Source organism: Melanotaenia boesemani, chromosome 19 (genome assembly GCF_017639745.1).
Source record: "Melanotaenia boesemani isolate fMelBoe1 chromosome 19, fMelBoe1.pri, whole genome shotgun sequence".
Taxonomy (NCBI): Eukaryota; Metazoa; Chordata; class Actinopteri; order Atheriniformes; family Melanotaeniidae; genus Melanotaenia; species Melanotaenia boesemani.
In genome coordinates this window covers 2,293,642-2,321,345 of record NC_055700.1, presented here as the reverse complement: position 1 = coordinate 2,321,345, position 27,704 = coordinate 2,293,642, and the positions used below count along the sequence as shown (strand labels likewise).

Sequence of the window (27,704 nt, the reverse complement as noted above, 5' to 3'; positions counted from 1 at the left end):
AAATTATTATATTTTACTTAATTAGTATTAATAATATTATCATTGTTTAGCATACATATGCTGGGGTTAAATCTGCCATCTGTTTGTCCCTTTTTGATCACCTTGTTCTGCAGTCAACTGTTTTCTGTGTTGATCTGACATCTTATTGTGTTCTTCCTCAATCTCTTATTAAATTAAAAACTCAAACTGGTCATTTGAGCTTTTTTTTTTTTTTTTTACCACTGTGCATTTGTTCCTTTAATTTATCTTGGTTTTTTTTTGTAGGTATTGTGTGATTATTATGTCCCTTTGGTCATTTTTATTTCTGATTGAGGTAGTTTAGTCTCTCTATAATCCTCAGTATGAGAATTTTGCAGCCCCAGTTCCTCCAGAGTCCAAAGTTACATTTAGATTTACATGATACTTTTATTATTAGGCCCACTTTGGGTCCCTTAGTACCAGCGTGGCCTGGTTTAACCAGCACAGCCTACCTGAGTATTGTTGCTGACCATGTCCATCCCTTTATGACCACAGTGGAGCATCTTCTGATGCTACTTCCAGCAGGATAATGCACCATGTCACAAAGCTCAGATCATCTCCACCTGCTTTCTAGAACATGACGATGAGTTCACTGGACTCCAACGGCCTCCACAGCCACCAGATCTCAGTCCAGTAGAGCAGCTTTGGGATGTGGTGGAACGGGAGATTCTCATCATGGATGCAGCCGACAAACCTGCAGCACCTGTGTGATGCTGTCATGTTAATATGGAGAAAACCTCTGAGGAAGGTTTCCACCACCTGCTTCATCTATCACACCAGGATTAAAAAGGTCCGACCCGGTACCAGAAGGTGGACCTGATGAAGAGGACGACCCGGTACTAGAAGGTGGTCCTGATGAAGAGGACCCGGTACCAGAAGGTGGTCCTTGTGACGTGGAGGACCAGGTACTAGGTGGTGGTCCTGATGAAGAGGAGGACCTGGTACTAGGTGGTCCTTGTGAAGTGGACGACCTGGTACTGGAAGGTGGACTGGTGTGTACCTGAATGATGAAAACATTTAGTTTCCAGGAGGTGCAACAATATAAAAAGGAACTAACAACTGTTTTGTAAATAAATACTATTTATTGAAAATATTGCCTGTAGTCCGTCTAAAAGGCTAAAAGAAAACTTGTTTTCTTTTAGCCTAAAAGAAAACTTGTTTTCTTTTATGAACAACAGAAAGTGAGGCTGAGCGCTCGGGCTTCAGCCCACATCCAAGCTGGAATGAAAATCAAGTACAAGTCTCCTTCCAGTTTCCCTCTGAGGTCCGATTAATCACCAGATAATTACCTCCAGCCCTTCATAGACGACTGCAAACGTTGAGCATACTTTAAAATTCCAAAAAAGCCTCTTTTTGTAAAGTTCATTGCACTGTGCTAAGCCTCAAGACTACACTGAAAACATAAAAATACAGAAATAAAACATGAATTTCTTCAACATGTGACACCAGTGGTGAAAGCAAGCCAGTGAGAGCAGGAGGGTTTCCAGCTCTACCGGGAGTCAGATACGTTAATGGCCTGTGTTTAATTAATCCCCATTTTCCTTCCTGATGTTAGAACCTACAGATCTGCAACATGCATGCAAGCAACGATGCATTCAAATGCACACATAAAGCTGTTATTAGGACTTTTAGGGGAGAATAAAGCATATTCATGAGTTATAAAAGGGGAGGGGGGAGCTATGTTGTAGTGCACAAATCTGAAATTTTATAAAGATGGAAAAAGCTAATGTCTGAATCTAAAAGTTGCACAACTGCAGGAGCTATGAGCCCAAATCATGCATGAGGAATCTGCTTTAACTGAGATTTTATTTATTTAAACAATTTTTTGTCATTATGTCGACAGAAATGCCCTAAAACTGTACAAACCTGCTGCTCTTCACTTTGATTCCTGACACTTATATTAAAAAATGATTATATGTCATTACGACAGAATGTTGCATATTCATCATGTTCTCCATAAATCCACATGATTAAAGGTCTGAATTAAAAGCGGATTCTTCCAGCAGCTCGTCTGGAGGTGAGATTGTGGTTATAGTGGATTTTTTATATAGCCCTTTTTACTTTCACCACCGAGTGTGACTGACAGCATGGCTTGTGTTCGAGTCATAGAAACATAAATGGCACAAAGAAGAAGTGAGCATTTCTGATGACGCCTGGTGGAACGAAGCTCTCTGGAAAATCGGCCGCCCGCCGGCGGGCCCTCGGCGGGCCCTCGGCTCGGAGACGGACCTCCGCCTGGTCACACCCCGAGTTTGTTGGCTTGTGTCAGCACCACCTTCAGAACGGGCATGAACGCCGACGTCTCGCTGAAGTTGCTGCTGCTGACGATGTGGGTGTGGATGCTCAGGCCCTCCGTGTAGGAGCGGGACTCGATGCTTCGGGCTATGTTGTGAAGTCCACCCACGATGGCGGGAGAGAGCTGCAGAGAGGAGGAAGATGGAGGCATGAGTGAATCAATCAGAATGGTAAAAAAAAGCACCATGATTTTATTTTTCTGGGCAAATTCATTTCAATACGTCTTTGTTTCCTCAGTTACTGGAAAAAACTTGTCTGAGCTTCCTGCAGTTAGTGCTGAAAGCTCCTCAGACAAGTGGGCGGCGCCGTTTTTATCACATGAACGCACGTTTGAGTTTTCCAGTGTCTACATTCAGTTTCCATGGTGCTAAAATCAAGAGGTTTTATCGGTCATCTTCTCCGGATTGTGCATGTTGATGAGAAGGAAAGCACCCCCACCTTCACTGTTCAACGTTTTCAGTGTCAACATGTCACACACGCTTTTCCTCGGCTGCATGTGTTCAAATTCCCGACGGAAACAACGCTTAGACGGTTTGTGGAGTTTGCTTTTGGCCAGCCACAGAGTTGCTCCAACCTTTTTATTTGTGACCGGCGCTCCACGAAGACGCTGGATGAATGAGGGCCGGTGCAACGAGGAGTTACGACCAGGCTTTAGCTGAAAGGAGGGTCTGTTCCTACGATCCTGAGCCACAAGCTGGCAGTAAAACCGATGATGATTCCAGCAACGACACCGAGCAGGAGAGCACCCGTTGCTGCAACCACAGCTGCACGATCCACCCTCCACCTCGTCTGGAGACCAAAGTCAAATCAGTCACAATGAAATGTTTACTGACTATTTTAGTATGTTTTACAAAGTTTAAGTTGCACAAAAACAAACCAGGATCAGCTGAATGAGCTCAAGCAGCCTTTCTTTAAAATGAACTTATGGAAAGTACCTGTGCAGGTGAGTTACTGAGCGATTCCTCTTGGTGGTAAGAACATGAGGAAATCATCTCTGTTGTTTTGGATGAAATAATAAGATTTCTTTTTCAGTTCTTTAACTGATTCCAGCCTCATTATTACTATTAAATATAAACTCTGACCGGACGGACTTTGCTATTTAGAAATTAAATCTTGTATTTTCCCGCAGATATCAGCTGGATCTCATTTTATGTGTCACACAAGTATTTTGTTTGGTTTTTTGTAGTAGTAGAAAAACAAACTACTTTTCCTTTTTGGTATTTTTATACTTTATCTGCTTTAATATGGGCCGAATACTGAATTTGTCTCCTTATGAAGTCAGACCCCCCGTTAGCGTCTCCTGGTGCTGGGACTGGACGTCCTACCCGGCGGACGCTTACCGTCTGCTCTCTGAGCTTGTCGTACAGAGATTCCAAGCGTTTGTTGGCATCGTCCAGCTTCCTCTTGGTTTGCTGTGGAACATAAATCAGACGGTTGGTTCAGGCGATAAACAGAAGAACCGATGAGGTCGTCTCCGTCACACACTCACAGGGTCGGTCGCTACAGCCAAACACTTCTGGATCAGCCCCTCGAACGTGGCCTTCAGGACCAGGTGCTCGTCAGGAATGGGCTTCTTCATGATCTTCTCAGCAGGGATGGACTGCAGAGGCTGCAGAAACAACACGTCAGTATGGCAGAGTTTGATCAAACTGATGCTCTGATCAGGGAAAACGTTCCACCTGGATCACATCTCCGGTCGGAGCTCCTGGTGCACCCTCCATGCTGGTGTTGGGCATTGCAGGGTTCATGGGTGGAGGGGACAGCTGCTGCTGCATGCCTGAGAAGGGGACCTGGGCACCGTGCGGGCTCTGCATCGTGGCCCCGGAGGAGATGGGCTGGGCTTGGGGGTCGGCGCCCAGCGGGGCCATGATGGGCGATGTGATGGGAGCCGGTGGGGTGTAGTTCTCTGCAAGATGCTGGATAAAAACAAGAGTTTTGTTTTAATAATCAGTGTATCTGCAACCTGAAGGCAGACGGAGACGGATCACAGATTTATTTATTGGGACAGTGCAGTTCACGATGCACGGCGTCAACATGGTGGATCGTAGAAAAATGCTCGTTTCCAGCCGCGGTCCAACGGCAGGTAAGCAGATAATCATGTACTTTTTCTGACCTCCATAAGGTTGTAGAGAAAACATTTCTTAAATAAACGTGTATTTATTTTCACACAGTAAATCTGCAGCGACTGATCCACACACACATTCCTCTGCAAAGGTCTTGTTGGATTCTGGACTGAAAACGAGCCAGAGCTGCAGCAGAAGCTGCAGAACCCAGATCCCAGACAGGGCTGGAGCTGAGCGGCGTGCAGTTTTTAGAGGAATGACGGGAATGTGTGTTTGCAAGCAGGACCCAGACTTACCTTCTTCTTTGGTGCTCGGTTCAGAGCCGGAGGATCGTTCCAGCCGTTCTGAGGGCCTGCAGGTAAAAAAAAAACTTCATCAGCTTGTGTAACGGAGAGTTTTCATTTCTGGTTTCTGTATGTGGTTCACAAAGTTTACAAAAATCATCTTCTGTGAAGACAAATTAATTATAAATTTAATTATTCTAACAGCTTGTTAAAAAATAAACACTTTTATCTACAAAAGACAATAAACAGAATACAGAGTGGACATAATTAAGTTCAATACTAAGAAACTTGGTTCATTTTTTTATATACAGAAACTGAAATTACTGGTAGATAAACTGGAATTTAAAGAGTTCCTAACAGTAAATATCATTAAGATGTTTTTACTAGTTTTTAAATAAATTATTTGTCTTTTTTCTAAATCAAAATCATTATTTCTTTTCAGAAATGTGGTTCAATCCAACTTTTTAAGACATTAATAATGTTATAACTACAATATAATGTTTAATTACCTTCAACTGATTTGCTTTGTCATTTATACATAAAATAAAATGTTTTTAATGAAATAGATATTTTTATATTCTATCTACTAGACATATTTACACCTGTTAAAATGAGAATTTCTCTTAATAAATCCATGAAAATGTTCAAACAGCAACATTACAAAATTTGTTCTGGTGATTTAACCCGATAAATAAAAGAAGTTTAATCATCTTGGAGATCAATAATCTTCATTGCAGCTGGAATAAAATAATCCATGCAGATTATCCAGATGTTTTTGTCTGATTTCTGCAGCCATGCGATGTGTCGAGCACGATTACACGTGTAGGAGACAAACCTGCAGCTGAACGCTCAGCATCACCGTTTCCATGACAACCAACTCATCCTTATATCTACAGTAACTGATGCCGATCAAACTCGTTTTACTGAAAAACTAAAAACTTTGGCTTCGTTTATTTCAGGTTGGATGTTAAAGCAGAACAGTTGGTTAATAAAACTGCAGCATGCTACTGGAACAGCATCAGTCTGGTTAATTATGTGAGTTATTCCTGTTATTTAAAGTAGAAATAAACAATGTTCAAACAGAATAAAGATTTTTATGTTTCCAACTTTATGATCTCTTTGCTATTATGGTTTTTATAATTTGCCACTTTTTTCTCTAAATAAACACTTTTATTTATTTTCTTCCATGGAAATATCAGACAGGAAAAGCACATCAAACACAATTCCTAAAACCACAAGATGTCAACTTTAACTAAAAGAAAACCTCAGAAATGTTGCTCAGTCTGATTTTTTAAGACCCAGTTAATCATTTTATTCTAATTAATAACTTTTGTTTAATTTTTAATTGAATTTTTATATAAATAAAATGAATATTTAAAACTTTAAGTTAAACAAAAAAAGGAAAATTTGTCTTCTTTTATCTTAAAATATATTTTGAATGAACTCGGGTTCCAGTTCTAATTAACTGCTGATGATTAATGGAGAAACTTGGGGGCTTGTTCCAGCAGCTGTCTGCAGGTTTCTGCTTATCAGAGCAAACTGACTGAGTCGGAGGAAACAGGAAAGTGGATCTCTGAGTGAGTTTGTGAGCAGGACAGACAGGACGATCAGAGACATGCAGACCTGGATCAGCTCCGGGTCCGGGTCTAGCTGTGTACCTGAGACTCCGCTCGGTGGAGGATGAAGAGGAGGAGGCATGTAGGACACAGGAGATCCTGGACCGCCATGCTGGAAAGACGCTCCGGAGGACGGTGGAGCGGAAAAGGAGGCGGTAGGAAAGAACGGAGGATGAGATGGAGGAGAGGAGGACAGGCACTGACTGACAGGAGGCTGACCGGGATAGAGAGGAGGTACAGGCTGAGACGGGATGGGCTGAGTGTACTGAGAGAGGAAGCCGGGGGGGTGAGGAGGAGAGGAGGGCTCAGGAGGAGGAGCAGAGTACTGAAGAGGCTGATAGATAGCGCCCCCCCCAGCTCCAGCTGGGTACTGGCTGACCTGGGGGTAGGCTGGGAGTCACACAGGAAGTCAGTTAGTGAAAACATCGGCACCATGCAGCAGGAACAAACATCACATCCTGTTAGTGGCAAAGATTTTACAAACATCTCCAACAAGAAATGTTTGTTGTTTACATCCAATAACATTTATTTACTCTGAATTCAGCTCAGCAAGAAGAAATTCCTATAAAACAACAGAAAAACTTTACTTTCTTACAGCCGACGACGCATGGATACGTCCCCAATAACTCCCACCTAAAGACGTCAACACCGGCGGTACATCCTGCCCAGAAACACCCAGAACTTAAACAGCTCGGAGCTTTTTTAGTCTTTAAAGATCTAAAGTCACATTTCAGCTCCGAGTCTTTTGAAGTGAGCGCTCATGAACGAGGAAGTTAAATCTGTTTCCTTCAGGAGCAAAACTACTGTGAAACAATCAGAAGTGGTTTTATTGCTCTGAATTGAACGTTCACACATCGTTTCCTGTTCATATCAAACCTAATAAATGTGAGACAGGAAGAAATAAAATGCTGTGAAAAGCTGCAGAAAGTTCCAGGAACCGGCTCTTTTCTGAACTTGTTTAGTTCCTGGTTTAGGTCTTAAACGTCTTACGTCTTTAAAGTCTCCTCACATACTGGTGACCTCATCTCACACATAAAGCACATTTCCTTTAGTGAATAAACACATCTGCCTTTTCTCTTCATCCACAGGCTTCATCTCAATTTAAAGCTTAGAAACAGTTTGTGTGAATATTTAGAAGAAGACTCAATCTCATCTAGTTTCCTTTATTATTAAAGTAACTTTATTCAGCAGCAAACAAGTAAACCGTGGAGCTCGGAGGAGATTATTTATTATTTAAAGAGCTTTAATTTAGCTTTACTTTAGTAATCATAACGTAGAAGTCAACAAAGACAACGTCTGCTGTCTGACTTTAACTTTTAACCTTTTAACAGTTTATCAGGAAATAAACAAAAATAAATCCCTAAACAAAATAAATAATTCTGATGCTCCTAAAAACAGCTGGATGGAAACGTCAAGATGGAAAAATCTGTGTCAATAAAGTTATAATGAAAACATAAAACTGTGTTTTCTGTACCAGCTTTGAATAAACCGACATCTCAGCGTTGTTTCTGTGCAGGAAGCCGACGTGAAGTCGCTCCTGCACGTCCACAACCTGCAGAGTTTAGGAAACACTTACGCTGGTACTGATGGGAGTACATGTACGCCGGAGTGGAGGAGGCCGGAGGAGGCGCCGCTGTGCCGGAGGCCGGCATCCCGTACATGGGGCTCAGAGGCTCCACCTGACAAGATGAAAGCAAATCTGACGTCGTCTCAAGGTAAAAACAAAACAAAGTGTGTAGGTGTTGTAGTCTACGTCAGTTTGACTAAATCACTTCTGTCACAGGGACTTTATCTGGTAGCGAGTGATGCAGTCATGCCACAACCACACGATGCAGGAGAATCAAATGAACGACTGAGTGAGGACAGTGAATGCATCGCGGCCTCAGAAGACAGTGTGATGGTGGCGTGTAGCTGCAGGAGAGGGCATCACCACAGACAGCACAACTGCAGAGTAACTGAATGTGTGTGTCGCGTTGGGGTGGGCGGGTGAATACCTGCGGTTCGGAGGCGCTGCCTACTTGAAGAGGAGGAGGAGGGACATTAGGGAGGGCTGTGGGAGTTTGGTTACTCCAGGAGGTGACAGTGGAGGCAGCCCTCACCTGAAGCACACAAAGAAACACGGCACAGGGCAATGATGGCCGCAGCATGGGAGGGAGGGGGGCACACACCAAACAACGTAAGCAGAAGAGAGGACTTTACAGGAGCCGAGGTTTAAACTACAGCTTCATCATGAATCTGCAGGAAGCAGCTGGTCGTCTAAACCCCGGCTGGGATTAAAAACATCAACACTGTCACCAGGTGGTTAGTTACAGATGAGATGGAATCAGTTCTGAGAGGGAGAACCAGGCCGTGTGAGACTGACTTACTGGTTGGTAGTACTGAGGCTGTGCTGGGGCGGAGGCGGTCGCAGGTCCTGGTACTGGCCCCGGTCCCGGGGTTGGAGCAGGAGCAGCGTGCTGGGGCACCACGGCGGGCTGGGGCACCACGGCGGGCTGGGGCACCACGGCGGGCTGGGCCTGGGGGTAACGGTGCTGGGGCCGCGCTGAGCCCTGCTGGGATGGAGCTCTTTGGGTCTGTGCAGGAGATGCTGCCACCTGCTGACCCAGAGCCCGACTGAGACGGTCACGAAGCTGCTGCACGGCAACCTGAAGGGATGAAGATGGACTCAGGTTGGTCTGGACATGCATCAAACTGCACCAGCAGCAAAACCTGCAACTTCTACATCTTGGGTTGGTGCACAAGCCACTGAACAAACGAGGCTGAAGGCTAAATAGCTGATTAGCAGCTTTGCTGGCAGAGTAAACCTGCAGCCAGCTGGTGCAGCGGGCGTAGCTGCGTTACATACTTGGTTGGTGTTGTCGGGCAGGTATGTGATGGCAGTGGACAGACTGCCCTGCGAGGCCAGCAGACCGGCATACTGGCTCATCTTCTCAGCCAGCAGGATGCCAATGGCAGCAGGACCAGAGCGCTGGGTCAGCTCCACGGCACGACGCAACACCACCACCTTCTCCACCAGGTCCTGAGACACAGAAACACAGAACAGGACTCATCACCAGATTTTAATCCCTAACATGAGCAAACTGTTTCTCCTTGCTGCTGAATTCACCACCCAGCTTTCAGCTGTCTGAACGGCTTGTTTCAGGTAGTTTAAACCTGCAGTGTTTGTGACAGTCACACAGCCTGCACCTGCTGACGTCGTCCAATCAGAGCAGAGACACTTCCAGCAGAATTATGATCCACAAGTCTGAACTAAATCTCTGCACCACGGAGACGCTTCCTTACTGAACCAAACGGAAGAGAAAATCATGAGTAACTGAGTTCTCTCTTGCCAGCAAGAGACTCGTCCATGTGGTTTTATGAGTTACAGACCAGGGAAATGCATTTATTCAGAGTGCAGCAGCATGTATTTGAAGCTGCTGGTGAACCGGACGGACGGATGGACAGAACTTTATTGTTTGTCCCAAGCGGTGACAGAAACTCTTCTTTGACTGGCTCAAGGGTCCGCTTTTAAAATATTTACAACATTCTTACGGCAGAGGGAATGAAAGATTTTTGTAGAAGTTTTTTGGGCCAGTGGGACTGTCTGAAGGAAGAAGAAACTGAACCTCTCCATCAGGACACTCCAGACAGAGGCTGCAGCTGCTCGTCAGGCTGGGTCTGGGCGGGGAACATTCGACCTCCAAACATCAACTTTAGTAGGAAATTCTGGTCTCCTCAAATGAGAAACAGAATTATCTGGAACAGTGTAGTTCAGTGATGTTTCTGCAGGAAGCAACGTTAGAGCAGGGTTCCTCAATCCAGTCCTATGAGAGCCGCAATCCTGCAGGTTTTCCATGTTTCCCTGCTCCAACACTCGACTCAAATTCAGGAGTCATTGTGCAGATCTAGATTGGCCGTTAGATCCATTTAATTTGATTCAGGCGTGTTGAAGCTGGAACACACTGAAAACCTGCTGGACTGCGGCTCTCACAGTCCCAGACTGAGTAACCCTGGTTTAGAGGAGGCTCCATCATCATTCCCTTCTGATGACGCCTTCCCAGAAAGATGAAGATCAGTCACTCTTTGACTTTCAGGGTCGGACAGAGACTCTCACCATCCACACACTCATGTCTTTCATTTGTCATTCTCTGACTGGTCTGCCTGCGGACCAATAAGAGGCTAAATACACTGCAGGCTTTAATCCTCATAAGAGAAGTCATCTGAGCACAATGCAGCCAGAAACAGAAAATTATTACTCTGAAGTTCCTTTTAACTAATATTAATGACTTTTATTAATCACTGATCATTTCTTTCCTCACACATTAGCCTGTGTATGTGTGTGTGTGCAGTGATATCAAATTTGTCAAATTACATCAAACTAAAACATTAGTATGTTTGCAATTTATATAAACCCGTTTTTAAAAGACAAATGAACCCTTTAATGTTGTATGTATCATATTGATTCACTTTATGGTAAAAACCTAGTCAAAAACCCGACTGAACGCAATTCGATACTCGGGGCAGCAGATTATACTACGACCAAGCGGCAACCTGCGCCGGTAAAATGTGAAGCCTGTGCAGAAATGCAAAAAAGTGCAGTTCCCCCCTCATCCGCTAGGGGCTCCAAAACAGAGCAAATCCCCAAATACTCCCATGTTAAAAAGACCAACATCACAGCAGAAAAACATGTTTAAAGCCTGGTACAAAAATACATTTTAGGATTAATAGGTCAAGTTTACTGTTGTGACAACTGTGAGGGGGGGGTGAGTTTTTCTAACTCATCCATTTGGATGTTATTTAATCTTGAAATTCTGCATAATTAGGGGCGTGTCCTTTTGATTGACGGGTATCCTATATCAATGGCAAGAAGGGAGAGTGTAGCACAACCACGGTTTTTAGCTGACTAGCAGTGCGCCTTACATTTTACATTTTACAATTTACATTTTCACATCTTTCCTTTTTGTTTTGCTGCAGCAGCTGAGTTAGAAATAAATATCTACAGGTAACGCTGCCTGTTTCACATGATGGTGCACATTTCCAGAGACCGGGTTGATGACCCGTGTTGTGGTACGGCTTAGTAAGGGTTAGTTACAGCTACAGGTCGGCTGGTTAGCTCGATTTAACTGCTGCACAGCCTGAAATTTCCCAGAGGAGTTGCACCAGAACAGATGGTGCAACTGATGGATTCATCATTTGGCCAAAAATACGACTCAAAATGAGAGAAACGGAAGAAGTTTAAAGCTGCTTCACATGGAAAAAAAAAAAAAACGTTTTCCAGTCACACAACAGGAGTTTATCTCTTTAAAACCCACCTGCAGGGAAAGAGGAGAATGTCCATCTTGAGCTCGGCTCCAGCAGGAGACCAGCTTCTCCACGTTGCCGGCGCAGATGTAGCACAGACAGGCTTGAGACTGCAGCCGAGCGTCCTCTGCTGCCTCCAGTCTGCCTCCAAGAAGGTCTGACAAGCAGATGACTTCGGTTAAATTCATGGCTGACCATCATAGATGTAGTAAACAACAGCCTGTCATTGAACTCACCACAGAGTGAGGAGAATTCCTCAGGCTGAGCGTAGGTCATGACAGCTGCCAGAGCTTCCTTCCAGCTCTGCAGCTCACATGTCTGCAGGATGTCATGCCAATCCTTCATGACCACGGCACTGATCAGCTGAGGGACAAGCACACGGCTGCAACATCAATAACCAATAAAACAGTAATCTGCTCTTTAGAAACTCTCAGCAGGAACTCCCAGGTGGTACCTTGGTTATCTTGCTGTGTGTTTTTGTGAAATACTTCATCTGGGTTCTCTCTAAGAGTTCGGCCCCTCCGGCGATGGCCAGAATGATACTGTCTGCCATCCGGTTGTCATGGAGACAGAGCTCCACTGCTCCCTCAAAGTCTCCGGTGAGCAGAGCCTGGGTGATCAGCCCGTCCACATCTAGTAGAACAACAAATAGTTTAAACACACACGGCTCTGAGACTAAAAATGTCCACAATTCTAGTCTGTACATGTCCCCCCAGCAGAGGACTGCTGCCGCTTTCAGTCGTTTCATCCCTCACCTCCACCTGGGATGTAACCTGGAGCGGAGCCGTTACCTTGACTGATGCTGAGAGCGACTCCTCCTGCAGGAGTTGGAACTGGAGTCGGGATCTCAGCTGGAGTATCAACAGGACTGCTCTCCTCCACCTCCACCTCCACTGGTGCTGTCGTCTCCTGAAACACAACAGAACCATCTCATGATGCCTCCACGTTTTACACTTCCTCCAACCAATGTCTGATCCATTCCTCCGGACTCATAAAACTGGTTTTTAGGACCACCTTCTACCACCTATGTAATATTCCTAGAGTGAGTAACATCCTGTCTTGATGCAGAAAAACTAGTCCATGGTTTTATTTCCAGATTGGATGTCTCCGTAGTTCTTCATTATCGTTCTGACCCAGAAATGTTATGAAAAGTCAGCTTCAGTTATCTGACCCCTTCCTGTAGAACCAGCTCACAGTTTGGCTTCAGGTATCAGATCCCCTCCCTACCTTCAGATCATCTTCAAACTGTCCTTACTGATAAATCTTAGAGCAGGTCTGGCTTGGTGCCCCTGATCCATCCATCTAGTCCTGCTGCTAGAGGTTGAGACTGCTGGGAGACATCCCATGATGCACCGGGCTCCTCTCTGCTGGGGGACGTCCCATGATGCACCGGGCTCCTCTCTGCTGGGGGACGTCCCATGATGCACCGGGTTCCTCTATGCTGGGGGACGTCCCATGATGCACCGGGTTTCTCTCTGCTGGGGGACGTCCCATGATGCACCGGGCTCCTCTCTGCTGGGGGACGTCCCATGATGCACCGGGTTCCTCTATGCTGGGGGACGTCCAATGATGCACCGGGTTCCTCTCTGCTGGGGGACGTCCCATGATGCACCAGGTTCCTCTATGCTGGGGGACGTCCAATGATGCACCGGGTTCCTCTCTGCTGGGGGACGTCCCATGATGCACCAGGTTCCTCTATGCTGGGGGACATCCCATGATGCACCGGGTTCCTCTCTGCTGGGGGACATCCCATGATGCACCGGGTTCCTCTCTGCTGGGAGACATCCCATGATGCACCAGGTTCCTCTATGCTGGGGGACATCCCATGATGCACCGGGTTCCTCTCTGCTGGGAGACGTCCCATGATGCACTGGGTTCCTCTCTGCTGGGAGACGTCCCATGATGCACTGGGTTCCTCTCTGCTGGGGGACGTCCCATGATGCTCTGCCCTCTTTACTCTCCATGTAGAAACATCTTGTTGTTGTCATTCGTTTGTGTTTCTCTTCTTCTTTCTCAGCAGGAATCCCTGGATTAGAGTTCTGCCGCTTGTGGACTCATGTTACCGGTCCTCTCCACCCCCATCCGGTCCAGAAAGATGGCTGTCCTTCCTGGTTCTGATGGAGGATTTCCTCTCCACTGTCTCCTTGTGCAGCTCAGAATGGAGGACTGAATCAGAGAGATTTGATCCGATCTGTTTGTATTCTTAGCTAGGTCATTATTTTATGATCTGGTGTTTATGAACATAGTTATTATAAACTGGATTAACGTGGATCAGAGAATGGATTTCTTTTAATCTGAATATAAATGGCCTACAATGAATCGGACTACAGATGAATATGATGGTGTTGGTGGAGTACTAGCATGACAAGGATTTGTTCTTGGAGCACTCTGGTCTGTACTTAAACATAATTAATAATATAAACTTAATAAAACTAATATTTAAACATGAACTGGATCAACAGACAGAGGAGCTGGACCGACTGATAACAGCTGAAGTCGTAGCTTTAAACAAACCATTTGACTTGGATTTCCCTGCATGTTCTCACTGGTGTATCCAATCATTAAGAAGCATTTATCACAACAATTTAATACCTCATCCAGTGGAATCTCCTCCTCCACATCCTCTTCTTCCTCCTCCTTCTCCTCAGCCTCCTCTCGGAGAACCGCATCCACATTCACACCTGCTTCACTGCTAGGAGCATCTTCTGGCTGAGCCTCTTGTTCTGCTGGTTCCTCCAACTCCGTCTCTACCACAGGAGTGGAGTCCAGCTCCAGAGTGGCAGCAGCGGGCTGGAGGTCTACAGCAGCGGACTGAAGGTCTACAGCAGCGGGCTGGAGGTCAGCAGCAGTGGGCTGGAGGTCTACAGCAGCGGGCTGGAGGTCAGCAGCAGTGGGCTGGAGGTCAGCAGCAGCGGACTGGAGGGTTGCAGCAGCGATCAAGTCAAACGCCGCCTCTGGATTGTCAGCAGGCGGCATGAAGCTAAGGTCTGCCAACGACTGCAGGGATGCAGGAGCAGGAACTTCCAACTGTATAAAGAGGGAAGACATCCCGAGTTAAATTAGACTGAACGATCAGTCTGGGAATGATTTTTATGGATCTGTTTCAGCTAAAATAAGATTAATGAACATTTAATTTTCTTTGCTGCTCTTCTTAATACCATTTACAGTTTGCAAATATCAGTGTGGATGAAATAGCTCTTTATTCTGCAGCTGAAGGCAGCTCCTATCAGCTGTTTCTAGTTACTTCATTTGAGGATGTAAAAGTCTGCTAAAGGTCGTTTGAATTAAAGTGGCCTCACTCGGAAGGATTTTTGTGCAAATGTGGACGTTTAGAGTAAAGTTGATTCTCATGTCTGATTCAGAAATTGCAGGTATTTTTTTATCTTAATGAAATCTAAAGTCCACAGTTCACAGAGCAAACAGTTAATATAGAACCCAGAGAGGGAGCAGTAAAGAGACAAGCATGCATCAGATCATGTCTGCAGCTTCAGGAAATGAGCCGATTCCTGCTTCTCTACGATGACAGAGTACAAATCACTTCCAGCTTCCTGCGTAGCTTCAAAAGCTGAAGCAGAAACTCTGGTACCACTTGCAAAAAGCTTAAAAATAAATGCTTTCTTTGGTCTTGTCTGAAAGTTAATCCTTTACATTTTTTCTCAGAATCAAAGTGTCAGAAAAGTTCTCTTTGGTTTTGTTTGTTTGGCTGCAGATCAGTAAACTTTGGTTGGAACAGATTGAAAACAAATCCTGATAAAAATGAAGATTTCTTGCAGGTTATTATTGTGTCTGACTCAGCACATCTGGAGCTTTCAGCTGGTCCAGGTTTGCTTTCACACTGCACTTAGTCAAATAAACCAGTTCCTTGATTCTGGGCTCTTTGGGCTTTGTGCTCGGGCCAACCTGAATGACCGGTGCCTGGCGGGTCGGCGGCTGCCGAGGCCTGTGTCTCCTGACCGCAGAGGGCTCTGGCTTGTTAAGTTTTTTTTCTTTGCTTCTGGTGCTTTGCGGCATGGCTCAGTGGGTAGAGCGGTCGTCCTGTAACCTGTAAGGGTTGCTGATTCGATCCCGGCCCGAAGCGCTCATGTCGAGGTGTCCCTGAGCAAGACACCGAACCCCTACTTGCTCCTGATGGATCGTGGTTGAGCGCCTTGCATGGCAGCTTCCGCTCAGCTTCAGTGTGTGAATGGGTGAATGTGACGTGTTTACTTTGTTGAACTGATACACCTTGTTGTTGTCCTGGTTATTTATTTTAGGAACTCCTCATGATTGTCTGCTTAGTTTACCTGTAAAAGCTGTAGGAAATTCTCTGGTGTGTTTCTGTACAGGTGTAGCAGCTGCTTGTCTGGTGTTAGGTTGGACTGAAGGATCGTTACTATCTACTGGATCTTTGTCTCCTTCTTACTTCTCTTCATTATTCTCCTTTTTTCTCTGGTCAGGTCCAGCAAGATTATGTAAATTCGGTGTCTTGTGCAGGGACACCTTGACATGAGGTCGATGGGCCGGGATTGAACCGGCAACCCTCAGCCACGCCGCCCCACACACAGCAACCATCATAGTTAAAGTTAAAGTTAAAGAGTTAAATCTTATTAAGCAGCACCACACAAACAGCCAGCAGCTCTAAGTCTACACAGGATTCTTCTTATTGTGGATTTAAAGATTCAAGATTCAAAATCTTTATTGTCATTATACAAGCATAACGAAATTCTCTTGGCTTAAGCTCACATAAGTAAAGATGCACTACGTAGCTTTCAGTCATTAAAACTCTGCTCTCCGGACTTGTTTGATGACACAGTGACGTCTGTTATGTACGTCCCGAGGCTGAGACACCAATTCACCACTTTTTCTTCTGCGCCGCGTCACACGGCTGATTCAGCAAACAAATGCAACGAGACTTTATCAGCGCACGAGAGGAAAAGAAAGAGACAGAACAAGAGATCAGACAAGCGTCAAGATAAGACTGACTTTTACTGGCTGGAGAGAGAGAGCTCACAGCAGGTAGGACGAAGATGAAGCTGGATTAGCCGACGATAGTGCGCGTGGCAAAGTTCCGTAGTGCAGCTTTAATAAGTAGTTTTAAGAAGTTTAAGTCTTTTTGATGCTCAGTTTATAGATCAGATAATCTGCATCATCCTCAGTTTAAACACCGAATCAGAAACTTCCACCTCCTTCCTCTTCCTCATCCACTTACACACCGCAGAACGAAATGAAGTTGCATCAAGCCACCACAAAAGCAACATGTGGATAAACCCATCACAAGGAAAATGAATAAAGTAACTAAAAGAATAATATAAAAATATAAATAACATTAAAATCAGTGAGCCAGACATCTGAGTGGAGTCTTAAACCTGCAGCCAATCATTTCTGATGTAAACAAAAACACAAATCATGACCTTTTAAACTGAAATGTTGAACCTCTCAGCAAACAGCCAGGTATCTGGTAGCATTACCCCACATTACAAGCCATGTTTGAGTCCATGTGATGCATGTAAGACCCTCTGATAGCGCTTCTACAGAGTCCTGTATGAGATTCAATGCTCTGACTTAACTTACCGCTGGAGGCGCTGCAGGTTTTTCCTCTAAAGCTGCTGAAATCTGCCAACAAACGGACACATTCATCACAAGATGTATTGATTAAGCTGTAGAAACATATTTAAAACATATTTATATGTTATCTTTGATGGAAATACAGTCACCTTTAAGGCCAGCTCCTCTTTGTTGTAACCCAGAAGTTCCAGATACTTGCTGCGAATATCGCTCTCAAAATTAGCCTGAAAACTCAAAACAGTCAAACTAAGACCTTTTACTTAAAATCAGCTCTATTAGAAGGTTTTTCATGGTGAAGCACGTACCTTGAGGAAAGACCAAACAGTCTTATCAAACTCATTCTCAGCAGCATCGATCTTTTCTTGGCAGAAGTCCACAAAGCCGCCTGAGCTCAGAGTGGCCTGCAGCTGATCAGAGCGCTTCAGAAAAGCCGTTTCCGTGACGACCTGACTGATGCGCACCACATGTGAGGTGGGCTCCTGAGGCTGCTGAGCCTTGGCGTTCTCCACACATACCAGCTTTCCTCCGAACTGCAACAAAACAAAGACCACCTAAACTGTTCAGAGTCGTCGGCTCCTGTAAACCTGATTAAACGCAAAGAAATCCAACTCACAGCAAACGTTGCTGCCACAGGTCTGCGGATCCACTTGGGGGGCTTCTTCAGAGGGTTGACTGTAGCTGGAGGGGCGGTGGTCTGGGGAAACTGGAGAGGAGGCAGCGTCTGTCCCGTCCCAAAGGGATCCATGTTCCCAAATGAATTACTGATCTGAAACAGACACCCGGAGCACACTGAGAAACAAGCCTGGCGACACAAACTGAATCATGTGCAGCTAAAAGAAAAGGAACCAGGCCACGTTTAAATCCCTTTTCTTCCTCACTGTGACGCTGGCGTGTTGACCATGTCGACACGCCTTACAGGTGGAGCTGATGAGTGTTTATTCACTAGAAGCATCTTCAACTTGCATTTTCTTTCAGTTTCTCTCCAAACAGTATTTGCAGAAAGCAGTTGGAGAACAAAACGCTTCTTACATCCACAACCTTTTCACAGCAACACTTTGGCTCATATGATTTAAATCTCACTTGGTCGGCGTGTCTCTGGCTCTGCGCCTGGCTGCTGCCTCCCATGATGGAGTAAATGTCGATGCGTCCATCGAAGCCTGCAGCTGACAGAACTGCTGGGTTTCTGGGACACCACTGGATGTCGAAGCACCACTGGATGCTCGTGGGCAGCTCGTACAGCACCTGCAAGTCACAGTTATTCACCTTCTGATGTAAAAAGCTCAGAAAGTGCAGCACAACCATAAAATGATGTGGAAAAGTCTCACCTCGCCTGTGTTTGGATTCCAACACAGAATCCTGCTGTCCTTCCCACAACTCAGTAGCAGCTCAGGATCAGCCAGGCTCCAGGCGACGGCCAAGACACCGCTGGGTGAAATAAATAAGAACGAACATTTAAACAGACGTTAAACAGTCAGGGAGGAATCTGATAAAGGAGCTGCAGCTGTCACTGACACACAAGTAGCTTTAACAGAATATCAAAACAGAGATTATAAATATTCTAAGATGTGATAAAACAGGATCCTTCACATCAGATAGAATAATGCTCTGCTTCACCGTCAGAACCTGCATCACTGCCCGGGACAGAGGTCCTCCAGAAAGGCCGGCGTCATACTGAGTTTACAACTAGCGTAGGACAAATAAATAAAAAATAAATAGATAAAAATGAATCAATAAAAGCAGCTCAAGCTGAAGCTGCAGACAGAATAAAATGGTGACAGGAGCAAAAAGTAAAACAAGCGGAGAGCTTTAAGTTATTAAACAGAAGGTTCACAGTTTCCTGAAGAAGCATAAAAACAGAGAAAAAGTTCGTTTACAAAGACCGTTTTTAGCTAATTAACGTTATTATGACTTTAATCTCCATTACTGCATCAAATACTGTTGTTTAGGATGGAACTGATAGTGTATTATATTATATTATATTATTACTCTCATTACTGCATAGAAACACTACTAGTATTTAAGTAGTGTCGGCTATATTTGATGATAGATGGTATATCTCTCATGCCAGAGACCTGAGTTCGAATCCCACAGGGGACGGGTTGCTCCGGGGCCCTTGGGCAGGACCCTTAACGCTACTGTCTCACCACCTTCACATGTAAGTCTTTGGAGAAAAACGTCTGTTAATCATTATTATTATGAATATGGATCCTGTTATTAGCATGATTATTACCGCTGGCTCCATTACAAACATGAGTTGTTGTTTAAGGTGATCTTGGTATACATGCTGAGTATTATTACTATTATTGGTTCATTATAATATGATGTATTGTCCGGTATTCCCCAGAGTTTCCTACTAATAATGAATGTGTGTGATAATGATTGAAATTGTCGGGGTGTGGAGAAAGGTTGCGATTAAATAAGTGCTGGCCTCTTCTTGTTTCTTTTTAACAAGGTTTAATTCCTCTTTTTTGGGATTAATTTCCTTATTTTTGCCTTTCTGTTTAAACTCGAACTAAGATCCAACCTTGGTTGTGTTGTGTTCTGGCACCATGACGTTACGCTTGTCAGAAACATGAACTCGTCCTTCCTCTCGCAGCGTTTACCGTGTGTGATGCTCTAGGATCTTGAGAGGAGAGGTAGCAAAACGCAGGTCCCACATCTGGATGACGGGCATCCGGTCGTCCTCCGAGGCCAAGACCATCTGAGTGGCCACCTCTGGGTTCCAGGCCAAGCCAGAACAATGCATCTTAAGCCAAGACCAGATATTAGACCAGTCCCAAAGCAACATAAGAAAGCTTTAAAACGTTAATGAGCAACGTACTCTGTTGCTGTGGTCGCTGACTTTGATGATGAGGTCATTCTTGCGGAGGTCCCAGACTGAAGCCCGGCCGCTCGGGCTGGCGGAGGCCAGGATGTGCTGAACCTGCCTGTTCCACGCCACACAGCTGATGTCCTCCAGAGGCTTCCAGACAAAAACACAAACACTGAGAGATCAGCACCTCGTTCAAGCCATCTAAACTGTGAAAAAGTCCAAAGATCATCTCCATGTTTGTAAAGAGTGTCATCCATCTATCATGGTTTCTAAAAGCAGATATTTGGACATCTTTATCCACATAATTACACAGCTTGGGATGTGTTAAATACCTGGGTTTTAGGTCCAGGTGTCATCGGAGAACCAAAGTTATTCAGGTCCCAGATATAAATCTCAGACTCGTTCCCACCTGACGCCACCAGGTTGGTCTTTGGAAGAGAAAACAAAACACAGTGAGCGTCTGTGTTTTACATGGAGGTGGTTTAGAGAGCGTTGAACCCACGATACCTGGAACGGGTTGATGTCCAGAGCTCTCACCGGCCCCGTGTGTCTGTCACCCTCAGCGATGATGACGTCGCTCTCTCCGGCCATGATCTTTCCGGGGTCGTAGAGGATGATGTCACCGTTCTCGCCCCCTGCGATGAGGATGCCGGACTGGTGGCCCCCAGTCTCCATACCAAAGGGACCCCACACCAGTTTGTGGTATCTGTGGGCGGGACAAGCAAACAGGATATGTGTGAGAGATGAAGAGTAGCATGAAAAAGAAGAAGAGAAGAGGTCTCTACCTGTGAGTGGAGGTGAAGCTGCCACATGACTTCATGTCCAGAGACGGCTCGGCCAAGTCCAGCTCAAAGAACTCCAGGGAGGCATTGGTGCTGAAGGAGGCGTCCAGCTGCTGGGCCGAAGTTCCTGCACGCCAGGGAACACATATCTATCACCTTTAGTCATTACTAAGCTGCTTTTCTTTTAAATAATCTAATAAATATGAAAGTTTTTACTCGAACAACACAAAAGATTTAAAGACTTTCAGCTCTGAGCCAAAATAAACCAGTCTGTAGCAGCTTTTAATCCCAGTATAAACCAGTCTGTAGCAGCTTTTAATCCCAGTATAAACCAGTCTGTAGCAGCTTTTAATCCCAGTATAAACCAGTCTGTAGCAGCTTTTAATCCCAGTATAAACCAGTCTGAAGCAGCATTTAATCCCAGTATAAACCAGTCTGTAGCAGCTTTTAATCCCAGTATAAACCAGTCTGTAGCAGCTTTTAATCCCAGTATAAACCAGTCTGTAGCAGCTTTTAGTCCCAGTACAAACCAGTCTGTAGCAGCTTTTAATCCTAGTACAAACCAGTCTGTAGCAGCTTTTAATCCCAGTATAAACCAGTCTGTAGCAGCTTTTAATCCCAGTATAAACCAGTGTGTAGCAGCTTTTAATCCCAGTATAAACCAGTCTGTAGCAGCTTTTAATCCCAGTATAAACCAGTCTGTAGCAGCTTTTAATCCCAGTATAAACCAGTCTGTAGCAGCTTTTAATCCCAGTATAAACCAGTCTGTAACAGCTTTTAATCCCAGTATAAACCAGTCTGTAGCAGCTTTTAATCCCAGTATAAACCAGTCTGTAGCAGCTTTTAATCCCAGTACAAACCAGTCTGTAGCAGCTTTTAATCCCAGTATAAACCAGTCTGTAGCAGCTTTTAATCCCAGTATAAACCAGTCTGTAACAGCTTTTAATCCCAGTATAAACCAGTCTGTAGCAGCTTTTAATCCCAGTATAAACCAGTCTGTAGCAGCTTTTAATCCCAGTATAAACCAGTCTGTAGCAGCTTTTAGTCCCAGTATAAACCAGTGTGTAGCAGCTTTTAATCCCAGTATAAACCAGTCTGTAGCAGCTTTTAATCCCAGTATAAACCAGTGTGTAGCAGCTTTTAATCCCAGTATAAACCAGTCTGTAGCAGCTTTTAATCCCAGTATAAACCAGTCTGTAGCAGCTTTTAATCCCAGTATAAACCAGTCTGTAGCAGCTTTTAATCCCAGTATAAACCAGTCTGTAGCAGCTTTTAATCCCAGTATAAACCAGTCTGTAACAGCTTTTAATCCCAGTATAAACCAGTCTGTAGCAGCTTTTAATCCCAGTATAAACCAGTCTGTAGCAGCTTTTAATCCCAGTACAAACCAGTCTGTAGCAGCTTTTAATCCCAGTATAAACCAGTCTGTAGCAGTTTTTAATCCCAGTATAAACCAGTCTGTAGCAGCTTTTAGTCCCAGTATAAACCAGTCTGTAGCAGCTTTTAATCCCAGTATAAACCAGTCTGTAGCAGCTTTTAATCCCAGTATAAACCAGTCTGTAGCAGCTTTTAATCCCAGTATAAACCAGTGTGTAGCAGCTTTTAATCCCAGTATAAACCAGTCTGTAGCAGCTTTTAATCCCAGTATAAACCAGTCTGTAACAGCTTTTAATCCCAGTATAAACCAGTCTGTAACAGCTTTTAATCCCAGTATAAACCAGTGTGTAGCAGCTTTTAATCCCAGTAAAAACCAGTCTGTAGCAGCTTTTAATCCCAGTATAAACCAGTCTGAAGCAGCTTTTAATCCCAGTATAAACCAGTCTGTAGCAGCTTTTAATCCCAGTATAAACCAGTCTGTAGCAGCTTTTAATCCCAGTATAAACCAGTCTGTAGCATCTTTTAATCCCAGTATAAACCAGTCTGTAGCAGCTTTTAATCCCAGTATAAACCAGTCTGAAGCAGCTTTTAATCCCAGTATAAACCAGTCTGTAGCAGCTTTTAATCCCAGTATAAACCAGTCTGTAGCAGCTTTTAATCCCAGTATAAACCAGTCTGTAGCAGCTTTTAGTCCCAGTACAAACCAGTCTGTAGCAGCTTTTAATCCTAGTACAAACCAGTCTGTAGCAGCTTTTAATCCCAGTATAAACCAGTCTGTAGCAGCTTTTAATCCCAGTATAAACCAGTGTGTAGCAGCTTTTAATCCCAGTATAAACCAGTGTGTAGCAGCTTTTAATCCCAGTATAAACCAGTCTGTAGCAGCTTTTAATCCCAGTATAAACCAGTCTGTAGCAGCTTTTAATCCCAGTATAAACCAGTCTGTAACAGCTTTTAATCCCAGTATAAACCAGTCTGTAGCAGCTTTTAATCCCAGTATAAACCAGTCTGTAGCAGCTTTTAATCCCAGTACAAACCAGTCTGTAGCAGCTTTTAATCCCAGTATAAACCAGTCTGTAGCAGCTTTTAATCCCAGTATAAACCAGTCTGTAGCAGCTTTTAGTCCCAGTACAAACCAGTCTGTAGCAGCTTTTAATCCCAGTATAAACCAGTCTGTAGCAGCTTTTAATCCCAGTATAAACCAGTCTGTAGCAGCTTTTAATCCCTGTATAAACCAGTGTGTAGCAGCTTTTAATCCCAGTACAAACCAGTCTGTAGCAGCTTTTAATCCCAGTATAAACCAGTCTGTAACAGCTTTTAATCCCAGTATAAACCAGTGTGTAGCAGCTTTTAATCCCAGTAAAAACCAGTCTGTAGCAGCTTTTAATCCCAGTATAAACCAGTCTGTAACAGCTTTTAATCCCAGTATAAACCAGTCTGTAGCAGCTTTTAATCCCAGTATAAACCAGTCTGTAGCAGCTTTTAATCCCAGTATAAACCAGTGTGTAGCAGCTTTTAATCCCAGTATAAACCAGTCTGTAGCAGCTTTAAATCCCAGTATAAACCAGTCTGTAGCAGCTTTTAATCCCAGTAAAAACCAGTCTGTAGCAGCTTTTAATCCCAGTATAAACCAGTCTGTAGCAGCTTTTAATCCCAGTATAAACCAGTGTGTAGCAGCTTTTAATCCCAGTATAAACCAGTCTGTAGCAGCTTTAAATCCCAGTATAAACCAGTCTGTAGCAGCTTTTAATCCCAGTAAAAACCAGTCTGTAGCAGCTTTTAATCCCAGTATAAACCAGTCTGTAACAGCTTTTAATCCCAGTATAAACCAGCCTGTAGCAGCTTTTAATCCCAGTATAAACCAGTCTGTAACAGCTTTTAATCCCAGTATAAACCAGTCTGTAACAGCTTTTAATCCCAGTATAAACCAGTCTGTAGCAGCTTTTAATCCCAGTATAAACCAGTCTGTAGCAGCTTTTAATCCCAGTATAAACCAGTCTGTAGCAGCTTTTAATCCCAGTATAAACCAGTCTGTAGCAGCTTTAAATCCCAGTATAAACCAGTCTGTAACAGCTTTTAATCCCAGTATAAACCAGTCTGTAACAGCTTTTAATCCCAGTATAAACCAGTCTGTAGCAGCTTTTAATCCCAGTATAAACCAGTGTGTAGCAGCTTTTAATCCCAGTATAAACCAGTCTGTAGCAGCTTTTAATCCCAATATAAACCAGTCTGTAGCAGCTTTTAATCCCAGTATAAACCAGTCTGTAACAGCTTTTAATCCCAGTATAAACCAGTGTGTAGCAGCTTTTAATCCCAGTATAAACCAGTCTGTAACAGCTTTTAATCCCAGTGTAATTTATTTTTCTTCTTTTCACACACACATAGAACTTTCTGCTCACTGGTTGATCTTTGGCTGCTCCTGATTGGACGTTACCGTCAATCTAAGCTCTCTGATTGGTGGAAAGTCTGACAGGAAGTGGCTTCATCATCATGTCCAGGTCTAAATAGAGGTCTCTTAGCGACATAGTAGTGATGGTGATGTTTTTATGATGAAATGTGATAAATAATGCTGTTATCATGGATCATTGTGGATTTACCAGATAGAGTCTCTGAATAAAACTACATTTAGTGGCTGGATTGTAAACCTCCTGGACGGGATAGAAATGCCTGGAAAACTTCCATATACTAAAGGGTAGCTATCCATCACAGTTTATCCCACAGAGCTACACACCACCGTTCCTGAGACACTGCTGATTGTAGAAGAGAAAGACCTCGGGGGGATCTGTTGAATTTTAAGGGTTAAAATATCAGTGATAAACAATCACTGCAAAACAAGCCTGAGAAAATAACCTCCAAATTTAGCAAACAGTTCTATGTTTATTTAACTAGAGTTGAAGTGGCGTGTGCACTTCAAGTCGCGGTAGGAATTTAGAGTTGTGTGGTTGCTATGCTCCTTTCTGCAGCACCACCAGCTCTGAACTAAAAGAACAATCATTCTCGTTGCAAACAGCTCTCCACGCCTCAGATTAGTGCAAGTTCCTCTTCAACTGGCTGCAACTTTTCACAAATACAACCTCTGGCAGAGAGTTACGCAATCTGGAGGATCCTCATTCAGCTCTTTGGTTTGGAAATAATGAATAAATCAGAGATTTAACACAAAGCTATTCACACCTTGATGTTTTAAGGTTGTAAAACATAACTGAACAATGTTGTTTACATTTTGCATCCTCTCAAAGAGGGTTTCCAGAATTTTTGCCAGTTTTTTTTCTTGTTGTGGGATATATAATGATCTGTGAAAACCATGACTACCAGGAGCAGCAGGCTGCTGCATGCTCTTACCTGTGGCCAGGTAGATGGGGTGGTGCTGTGCAGGACTCCAGCTCTGGATGGCTGTGCGGTTTATCTCCTTAAGTTTCATCCTGGAGACATAAAAGCAGTGAACACTACAGAATATTTAAAACACATCCTAAATTTGTTTAAAAGTTTTCTCATCATTACAGAAGCAGGAACGGCTCGTGTAGTTAAAACTAGCTCGATGGGAACTGGTCTCACACCAGTTCATGTAAAACCCAAAAAAAGCTTTAATGTAACATTTTCAGATTTTTTTACTGTGCATTATTTTATTTATAAATCCAGCTACAATGAACATGTTTTAATAAAAGAGCCTCCTCAGAACTGGAAAGTGTATTATTTCTCAGCTGAAGTGTTTCATGTCTGCTGTTTTCCAGAAAGCACTTTGTACCGAGCTGCTTCTCTGACTGGCTTTTATCTGCTTTAGTCTACATCTACACGGAGAGAGTAAACAACAGATAAACAAACAGCACAACATTTCCATTTTCACGAGGAAAGGTTTTTCCTTTCCTTTTATTCTTCAAATTTATAAGCCGAGTACAGCACCGTGCACAAGTTTTAGTTTGAACCCGAGACTTCAGGAATAGTTCACTCGACTTCATGAAGGACTTTCCAGGAATAATTCTCCAGGATCCTTGAAGGACTTTCCAGGAATAATTCTCCAGGATCCTTGAAGGACTTTCCAAAGCGCTTCTTTGGATGTTTCTGCCTTTTGTTTCAATTCTCTGTTCAGATGATACCACACTGCTTCAATAGTGCTAAGGGCCGGGTTCTGGGGCGGATCCGTCCCTCCATCAGACCCGGTGAGGTCCAGGTTCTGGGGAGGATCCGTCCCTCCATCAGACCCGGTGAGGTCCGGGTTCTGGGGAGGATCCGTCCCTCCATCAGACCCGGTGAGGTCCGGGTTCTGGGGCGGATCCGTCCCTCCATCAGACCCGCTGAGGTCTGGGTTCTGGGGAGGATCCGTCCCTCCATCAGACCCGGTGAGGTCCGGGTTCTGGGGAGGATCCGTCCCTCCATCAGACCCGTTTCCACTGATCTTCAGTCCAGTTCTTGTGTCATGTGACCTACCTCAGCCTTTCCTCCCTGTTTGAACGGCTTCTTGACAGCCACGTTTCCATGGAGACCATTTCTGATGAGGCTTCAGCCAACAGTAGATGGATCAGCTGAAGGTCCAGATGCATCTCTCAGGTCCTGGTTCAGGTCTTTACTGGATTTCAGATCCTGTCCATCTGCTGTAGATGGTTTTTAGTCCCGACTCTTCTTCTTCTGTCCTCCACGTGTCCAGTTTCTGCCTCCATGCTGAGATAAGCCGAGTTTCCAGCTAACAGGGAATCACCTTGTTGCTGCTAAAATTCTGTTTTCTGTCAGACTGTCTGATCTTTGATGTTTTTTATGTATTTGTTTATTTTTAATAAACTGGAGTAAATTATGTCTTTTAAAGCTCCCATTTAAAACCGGCTTCTTTGCTAAGTTGTCTGTCATGTTAACAAATCTCAGTTTTATTAGAAATGTAAAGACATTGGGTCTAAATCGAGTCTTTTTCTGCATCAAGTGTATTTACGTCTTTCTAATGAAGCAAGAGACAAACCTGTGCACGTGGCAGATGTTTGCTTTATGTGGCAGGTTTATAAACATGTACCTACACTTTAATTCCCACTTTGAATGGTGCATTTTTACTTTTTCACCTGCTGCTAAGATTAACAGACTGGTTACAGAATTACTGACACAGGCCTAATTATCACATGGCTCCTGGAGTTTACAGCTATTTCAAAGCAAGGACGAGACGTAGCCAACATTTTTCCTCTTTTCAAGTCTTTGCTTTACTTTAGCAAAGACAGTTACAAGCTAGCGGAAAGCTAACAGCTGCTGGACCATTAAAATGCACTCAGTTCTGCCATCAAAGAGCATCAGTGGAGAGAAAAAGACTTGAAATGTCACTGTGCTGCCTGTCCTGGTGGAGGCTACATAGCGTTTTACAGCCTGCTAGCTGTCCGTGCAGTGCAACACAACAGAAGGGAGACAGTTCCTCAAAGAGCCCCGCACACACATCTTACTACTTCTCTAAAGCGGCTTACCTTCTTCTCTTTGCTGCCTCTCACATGAACGCTGACATAGAACAGAAGGCAAACACGGACACGTTCCGTCAGAAATAGGTCCCGTTTCGGTTCCGCTCACGGATTAACGACTACACAGAAGAACGGGCTACCGGGTCCCGGCTGCCGACTCAAGACAGATTTCCACGTCCCCACTGGTCTCCATCAACGTGGCACTAAGCAACAATC

At 44.2% G+C, this 27,704-nt stretch overlaps 1 protein-coding gene across 6 annotated transcripts; it reads right to left on the bottom strand.

Annotated features, from left to right (window-relative positions):
* Window positions 1-1,098: 1,098 nt before the first annotated feature.
* On the bottom strand, window positions 1,099-27,704 carry sec31a (SEC31 homolog A, COPII coat complex component). Of its 6 annotated transcripts, XM_041969894.1 has the most exons (29): window positions 27,498-27,703; window positions 25,408-25,487; window positions 20,698-20,821; window positions 20,420-20,618; window positions 20,245-20,340; window positions 19,922-20,062; window positions 19,704-19,846; window positions 18,426-18,525; window positions 18,181-18,342; window positions 17,714-17,866; window positions 17,406-17,630; window positions 17,250-17,324; window positions 17,107-17,148; window positions 14,149-14,583; window positions 12,348-12,465; window positions 12,011-12,189; window positions 11,793-11,919; window positions 11,568-11,713; window positions 9,122-9,295; window positions 8,767-8,921; window positions 8,643-8,730; window positions 8,271-8,375; window positions 7,853-7,955; window positions 6,319-6,666; window positions 4,673-4,728; window positions 3,993-4,229; window positions 3,803-3,922; window positions 3,654-3,725; window positions 1,099-2,437 (listed from the first exon to the last, which is right to left on the bottom strand). In XM_041969894.1, the coding sequence occupies exons 2-29, from the start codon at window positions 25,484-25,486 to the stop codon at window positions 2,258-2,260; spliced, it is 4,182 nt and encodes a 1,393-aa protein (XP_041825828.1). In that variant the 5' UTR covers window position 25,487; window positions 27,498-27,703; the 3' UTR covers window positions 1,099-2,257. The 6 variants fall into 6 exon arrangements, with proteins under 6 accessions (XP_041825828.1, XP_041825826.1, XP_041825830.1 ...); XM_041969892.1 differs by having other exon boundaries at window positions 8,643-8,921; XM_041969896.1 differs by lacking the exon at window positions 6,319-6,666 and having other exon boundaries at window positions 8,643-8,921.

Excerpts from the sequence above, each read along its gene's own strand:
- sec31a (XM_041969892.1), bottom strand. The coding sequence starts at position 25,486 with ATGAAACTTAAGGAGATAAACCGCACAGCCATCCAGAGCTGGAGTCCT. Across the intron at positions 20,822-25,407 it reads CCCCATCTACCTGGCCACAG|GAACTTCGGCCCAGCAGCTG; the intron begins GTAAGAGCATGC and ends CCTGGCGTGCAG. Across the intron at positions 4,230-4,672 it reads ACCGAGCACCAAAGAAGAAG|CATCTTGCAGAGAACTACAC; the intron begins GTAAGTCTGGGT and ends GTTTTTATCCAG.